General features: G+C 33.3%; 2 protein-coding genes across 2 annotated transcripts in view; one reads left to right on the top strand and one right to left on the bottom strand.

Annotated features, from left to right (window-relative positions):
- Window positions 1-5,058, bottom strand: part of LOC119839489 — a 13,267-nt gene extending 8,209 nt beyond the window's left edge. Inside the window, exons 1-2 of the mRNA XM_038365782.1 lie at window positions 4,782-5,058; window positions 4,037-4,210 (exon numbers count right to left, since the gene is read on the bottom strand). Coding sequence (XP_038221710.1) covers window positions 4,037-4,210; window positions 4,782-4,845 — 238 coding nt within the window. The 5' untranslated portion in view covers window positions 4,846-5,058. The remainder of the gene's footprint in view (window positions 1-4,036; window positions 4,211-4,781) is intronic.
- Window positions 5,059-6,821: 1,763 nt separating this feature from the next.
- On the top strand, window positions 6,822-7,869 carry LOC119839266 (the record flags this gene model as incomplete). Its single annotated transcript, XM_038365496.1, has 3 exons — window positions 6,822-7,073; window positions 7,467-7,708; window positions 7,819-7,869. Coding segments are annotated over exons 1-3 (351 nt in total), but the record flags the coding sequence as incomplete, so codon positions are not given.
- Window positions 7,870-7,871: the final 2 nt, after the last annotated feature.

Genomic DNA, 7,871 nt, shown 5'->3' with positions numbered 1-7,871 from the left:
CTTCTGATAACCCTATTACGTCCCAGCGTAATTTGCTCAATTCTTCCTCCAGCTCAACAATCTTTTCATCCGTCCTCAAAGTGCGTGCATTGTATGTTACCAGGGCCAGGGGTCGTGTGGAGTGGTAGCCGGATCTCATCCGGTGATTCTTAGCACCCCTTGCCCCGCCGTTACCATGACCGCTACCGTAGCCAGGACTAGCGGGGCTGCCGGGTACTAGGGGCCTGGTTAGTGGTGTACTTATCATGAGGGGATAAGATGCCAATACTCGCCACGCTTGGCAGGCGGGTTGGCGAGCGCAGTAGATGTAATACATCTAGAGGTCGCGGAACGCTGCTGCCCGTTCCGGTATAAAGTATCCCTTAGTCGCCTCTTACGACACCCACGGGAGGAAATGGGGAGGTGCTATTCTTAAACCGGCACCCCACGGTCGAACTCATACTAATACTAATATAAAATTTTAATTACAGGCTGTAGTATATGTATGAATAAAAATATTTTTTTATATGCATATATAATACAGCCCATGTTACTCGGAGATTATTTAGATTTCTAAAGGTAAAAGAATTCAAGAAAGAAAAAACTAGCTAGTTACCTGAGTTACTGAAATTATCGCGTTAGCGTTATATTAGTTCAGTGTTTAAAATAGATCATAATTATAACTAAGGTTTTATTTGAAAAATTTAATGTACCACATTAATCAAAAATGTAATTTCTAGTAGGTATACATAAAAGTTTTAAATGTATTTTGCATTTCAAGGTAATGAAATAATATTAAAACCGTCTTATTTACTTCGTCCGCGTTAATTAAAGCAATGAATCGAATGTTTAATGACCGATTGAAGCATAAAATAAAGACTGATATTGTTTCTGAAGAATAAAAACAGTTTCCTTTTTTATTTCAAGCTGCTACTTTTTACAAATTAATAATCAACTTGGAGACTTCATAAGATCCGTATTAGTCAATATGAATAAAAATATTACGTCAATGTGCAACATCATCTTCCCACATTACACGAATGCATTATACACCTGAGAAAAAAACATTTATCGACACGTAATTCAATACTTGTTCAGATGGTTGATTGATTGCCGTATGAATTCTTCACAAGAATACCTTCATATCGACCTCAAGTGGGAACAGAATGTCACGGCAATTATTTCATTATATTGGCAGAGCACTTCAAGATTTTTCGTACATAATTTAATATTTTTTGTACCAAAAACTCTTTTGTAGGTGTACCCACGTTTTGTGCTTATTAAGTGGATATTTGTTAACGTCGAAAGCATTTTTTTTTTTTATTTCTACTAATAGCTGCATTCAGTGCAATCATCGGTCGTGCCCACGATGGATTCGCTCATTTTTAAGTAGACTGTATTTCAAATAACAGTCTATACGATAAATATACGATAAGTTTGTTAGGAAGTGTGCGTGTTTGTTACTCTTTCACGCAAAACCTACTGAACCGATTTCAATGAAATTTGGTATGTAGACCGCTGGACAACTGGAATAACATATAGACTCTATATTATAGAGACAACTTGTTATCCCGATATTCTTACGGGATACGGACTTACGCGGGTGAAACCGCGGGGCGCAGCTAGTTTAATATAATTTACAAATACCTAGTGAACATGTATATAATTTGTAAACAATGCAAGTAAACGTCCGCCTCGAATTCCTCCGATATGTTATAAATATGTATTCTAAAATTGCTGCGGCTGACCTACATACTCATCAATGAGACATAATATTGTGTATGTTGCCAATAAACTGTTGGTTTCTTAATCACCGCTGTATTCACGCAAATACCTGCATTTATACTTCCACATCCACTTACAGAACGATACATTTACTTAGATAAAGATTTGTAATCTTACAATGAACTTGAAATACTTTCGCAAGTGATTTGCGCATTCACTGTGTATTTTTGACACTTCTGAAATGCTTGCAATTTTGTACTAACTAATCAATAAATACCCTCATCATACCTAAGAAAAACTATAGTTTTGTATTAGTGGGACAATAAAGACGATGACGAGAATTATATGAGAATTTAAATGTGATCAAAGGCGGGCGAGTGTGTATAAATGAGTATCTTAACAAATTCTTATGAATATGTATCTATCTATACCCATACTGTATAGAAGTCTAAGAGAGCTGAGGCTTATATGTTACTTTACTGACGCACAAATCAATAAAATAGCATATCATATTCCTGACACATTAATCCCTTCAAATAGGAGCATTCTAAAATCTTAGTTCCTAAAAGATAGCAGGAGAATATATAACTGAAAATAAAAATTGGAAACCTATTCAAAGATCGCCACATCTTAAGGCTTTGAAAGTGCTTGATTTAACGAGACGTGCTTTAATCATCATTGTACTTCCCAGTCGTGCCTTTATTTCCATTGCGTGACAGTGACATAGTGGTCTACCAAAATACTTGCAATGATTGCTATAGATTGTTAGAGCCGATTGTTAGCACAATTAAGTTAAGCCAACTCAAGGTTGAAATTCGTGGGTGCGGTTAAGCACACACAAGAGTGCTTTTAATCGTCTCTAGTCGTCTATATGCAGACCTTAAGCGTAAATATTTTAAAGGTTATGCGGTGCCAGTGGCGCGTAAGTCGATACAAAGTCAAAGGTTCCGTTGATAAGGTTAGAAGTAAAAGCGTTCTTACGTTTAAACGTATAATCACTTTTTAATGTAATGTTTTATTTCTCAAATTATATGATAATTCAAATAATCTCAATTTCATTTTTATAATAACGCTACGAATTAGAAGTACATAATATTATCATAAGATTACTCATGTGATCGTGTCCCAGAAAACTAGATAAATTACCAAGATGCGTCTATAGTAAGGTCATACGGCCATACTACAACATGTTTATAAATAGCGTGTATGTGTATTTCAATTTATTCTTCTTTACTTAAAAACACAGCACATCTAAAATGCAAACGTGTCGAATAAATTCTGCGAAATAAGCCATACTGGATTAAGAATAGGCGATCTGTTCTATTTTGATCTCTTACAACATTGAAGCCCTATTTACGTTAAAGTCTGTCGCTACATATATATGAAGGCACTATAGTCCAAGTAGGTTAAGGTATTTTAAACTTTTATAGTAAACTAGCTAACCCGGCAAACGCTGTTCTGCCTTATTGTTATCATTTAGTGTTATAAAAAATAGATGTTGTCTGATTCTCAGACCTACCCGATAAGCACAAAAAATTTCATCAAAATCGGTCAAGCCTTTTCGGAGGAGTATGGCAACGAAAACTGTGACACGAGAATTTTATATATAAGATTATTATTGTCCATTGATATTCAATAGGTCATGATCTAAACGAAGTTTTGATACAAACATACCGTCTATTTTTATAACATTGAAATATATAAATATGTAAGATTTGTTTTATGCAATGTATTTAAATATAATTCACACTTAAATGTTAACTCTATCATAAATAATTATTTATTTCAATATCAATCAATCTTTATTATTAAAAGGCCAATTTTAATTCACAGATCATTGAGAGTAAGCAAATTTTATAAGGAAATAGGAAAACGAGATAAGAATTCGTTCTTGACCATTATGTTTACATATTAATACAATCATCAACCAAAATGTAAATAAATAATGGAAATAAATTTTTAACTCTTTGCCTCCATCAAGCATTAAATAATAAGTTAATTGATTACATTATTAATGAAGTCTTTCTCTCATGTTTATAAAATTATTCTTAGTCATCAACGCTCTGAACCATAGACTAAACTAAATTTAAAAAAAAGGAAAATTTATGTATTTATTTAAGTTATAATTTCAATATGTCATAATTATTGTGATATTTCGCTGAATTACTTAAGAAACAGATAATCCGTTTATTTTATATAACACCTTTTTTAAAGTTCAACTTATATCTAAAACTACTAGCTAAAGAATTAATTACGAGATTATAAGCTAGAGAAAAAATCTAGGTGGCCTTTACTCATTAATATATAGCGCACAAGTGGTCAGACGACTTACCAGGTATAGCCATGCCAAGTTCAAGGTACTCCTTAACCGAGGGGTTTATAAATGCGGTGGGTGCAGGCGCGGCGCTGGGCTCCGGGTCGGGAGCATCCAACGCTTGCGCAGGCTCTCGCACCGCCGCACTTTCTGCGCGGGTACGCTTCCTTCGAGAACCTTCTTCTGATCCACCTATCGAATAAAGGATACAGGATAACCATTATAGTCGTTTATACATTCCTATAACAGAAATGAAGGAAGTATACATACAACATGTATGAGCGAATATTTCCAGTTAGAAATATCTCTATATGATATGTTTAAATAAATATTACATCCAACCAGGTACAATCCAACTGATCATTATAGGAATGCTGTACAGTTCTGAAATATGAGATATTCATCTCGTATTGTATTATACTCTATGAGAATTATTTTTTAAATTTTAATGTTAATATTTTATTAGTTCTTCAAAGTTGGTAAAAAACGACCGTAAGTTATTTTTAAAGAATTGTGTAACATCTTGTGCGGTTGCTTTTGTAAAAATATTTGTTAAGCCTTACGTTCTCCACAATTATATGAATCCTAAAAACACCGCAAAATCTTCATTCGCTATAATTCCTATATACACATGATCAAATACATTTAGTATTTGAGCATGTATATATATGCTTGTTTAGGGAAAGAACCAAAGTATATATCCGTTCCCAAGTTTGTTGTTTAAATCAATAATTACATTATTTAAATTACATAAAACTCTTACCAGTGAATGATACGACAGAAATTAATCCCGCGATAAACACATAAGAAAGCTTTCTTATGATCATTGTGATCGTGTATAAAAGTCACAGAGAAAGAAAATAGTTGCAAAAAAATATCATTGATTGAATAATTTGATGGGAGAATTAATGCATGTAATAAATCACTGAACCTATAACTTAAATCGTGGTTGCCAAGTTACGTAAAGCAACCGTACGCGCGTGTTCATTCGAGGACAGACAACCGCGCAATGTTCTCAGTTCTTACTTCTTCAAATTTCAATACAAGACCTCAACAAAACAAGTCTTCATCGTGCGCTGGTTGCAATAAAAGCTTCACAAAATATTAATTGCTATCTGTTTCAGTCTAGGCCCACAGGCATCATTATTATCTTAAAGTAGCGGCCGCAATTGCATTTGAATACTTTTTATAAAGCAATTGTTTTAGAGCGATAATTATTAGATACAAATTCGTAGGTAAATGAAGATTAGGCAAGATTTTCCGTTTCACTTTTTTTTTTAATTAAGAATTCTTTTACGTTTTACTATGACAAAGATTTATCTTTATCGAGTTATGGTTACATGTTTTTTATCTTAGGTAATTCTAGTATAAACTTGTCCTAGGTTTTCTCTAGAACAAGTTTCTATTTTATCTTATTTTTAAAGTTACCAACAAATAATTCACACTAAAAAAACTGTTAATGCTTTTAAAATTACATTAATGGCATGATACAATGCCTAACAACATATGTTTTTTCACTTAACATGATTATATAATACAACCGTAATAATTACACAATAAAAGAATTATTATTCGAAAGATTATAATAGGTACCATATCAAAGGCAAACCGTATGATTACAATTTGACGGCCGTAGAATTGTGAACTGTCTGAAGGGCAAGGCTTTCCCGAATTTTCAGCCGCTAGCTGTTTGTCTGGGAAGACCTTCTCAGCTAGGACATTTAAATAGGTAATAGATGCTCCCGTCAGCTACTTAGATACCACGACGCTACACTGTTCGGGGAATTGACTGTCGACTTTTCCACCGGGTTACAGCCCAATGTCGAGTGGGCACGTGGTGATGGACCCTCAGATATCCCATGATCGTCGTTAAAAATCCAGCGAGGCCTTCCAGGCTGCTCGCGATATTTTAACCTTTCATTGATATTTTACACTGACTTCTAAAGGGCCCATTTGGGCGAATCACCGTCGGCCATATATTTCTACTTACTTAGAAGTTAGAACTATATAGTATAAAGGCAGACGCCATGATTCCCATAGACTCAGTAACCAGTCCATGTAACACCTCCAACCCATAGCCCAGTTTCATTCTTTTTCGTTTTTGTAAAAGTCCTACAACAGCCGCTGCCTAGTGCTTTGATGGGCAGGCTGCGACTGATGCCACACAACCACCGGTGCCACATTTTTTCTCAAAAGGTTCTTTGCATGTTGGATCTGTGTCCCCACCAAAGCCGTCAAAAATATCTGGTCTTAGCCTTCTAATAGCACCACCACAGTCTATTACGGAATAAGATAGATAATAATAATTAAAAAGAAACATATTTTTATATGATCCAATGACTACCGAACTAGTTGAGAACTGGGTTTTTGATCGAGGGCTTCTTCCTTTAAACAATGTTTCTTAAAACAGTAATGTTACAGAAGTACGGCAATAAATTTGTTAGTTGTTGGTAGATTGAGCGATTTGGCATAGTTGTGTGGAATTCATTAATTAGGTAAATAAGCTACCAGCTGACAAATTTTCAAGTTGGACGAAGAATTTGAAAACATTTTTTTTACATCCTTGTTTTTATTACTAGCTGACGTAGAACCGTAGAAACCACCACCCAAAGACGTTATGTGTACTATTAACTATATATATATATATATATATATATATTCTTAGGAATGTAAGAAGAATAGAATAATAAAAATAACAATTCAATATTTTTAATAAACTGGCAATTAGTGTGATTCCGTATACATTTTAACTTTCATTTGTCTTGTCAAATATATAAACTGTCAATTGTCAACTATTTCTTTTAATCTGTACTGTTTTGACTTTTGGTTTTTGAAACAGTTTGTAGTTAAAAGTTTCAACCGGCGTCATTAAGAATTCTCTAAGTTTAAATGTTTAACAATATTTTGTATTATAAAAGTACCACATATTCTTAAAATTCGTTATTCCGAGATAATAATAGCAAATATTTTTGCTTTTAACAATCACTCACAGTCAACATGGATTGTAAAATAAAAAAATGCTGTCCCAACTGTTGTCAAATTTATCAACTAAAATGTAAGAGACATAATTTTTTAGTTTATTTCGATTACATACATAATTTATAAAACGTTGCTAAAATATCTACATTTTTGCATATAAATTACATATGCTTTTAGCCTAGGGTTGACTTGGACTAAATGATGTCCTTCTATTTCTTTAACGATTACCCTCCTCTGAAATCAAATTTAATATGAGAAGCATATAATTTGATAAAAACATAATACGTAAAAGATATCTGTGATATACTTTATTTGGTATATGGTGAATAGTCCAAAAAATTTCATAATGTTAAAAAAATTAAATTGACAATCATTTTACTTCAATAATTAAGAAAGTAATTACCCTCTTATATTACATTGGTATACCATTGTATTAACGGTCTTATATTCATATATATTTACATTTTAGCATTGTCTCCCAAGGGATTTGGCAATATACCACTGTTTTTAACATGTGGTCATTCAATGTGTGAAAATTGTGTAAGCAATATTGTGAAATTTGCTGAACCTATAGAATGTAAAGTCTGCTGCCAAGACATGGTAATAACCCCTGAAAACCAAGTACTCTTGATGGAAAATAGTATCAAACTATATGACTTATTCCCAATAAATGTGTATATGCTTGGCGAATTAGCTCAACAACATATTGAGGTTTGTTATTATAAAATTATATTACAGATATATTTAAAATAACCATCATTTTATCCTGGTTTATTTCTCAATATTTGTGTTGTTCCTATTAACCCATGTTCTCATTGCAGCAAAAGCATGGACCAAAACACAGTGACATGCCTTGCTTTATAGATCTTGACAC

Source organism: Zerene cesonia, chromosome 3 (genome assembly GCF_012273895.1).
Source record: "Zerene cesonia ecotype Mississippi chromosome 3, Zerene_cesonia_1.1, whole genome shotgun sequence".
Lineage (NCBI taxonomy): Eukaryota > Metazoa > Arthropoda > Insecta > Lepidoptera > Pieridae > Zerene > Zerene cesonia.
Note: the sequence above shows the minus strand (reverse complement) of the source record. Positions and strands in the feature narration are given on the sequence as shown.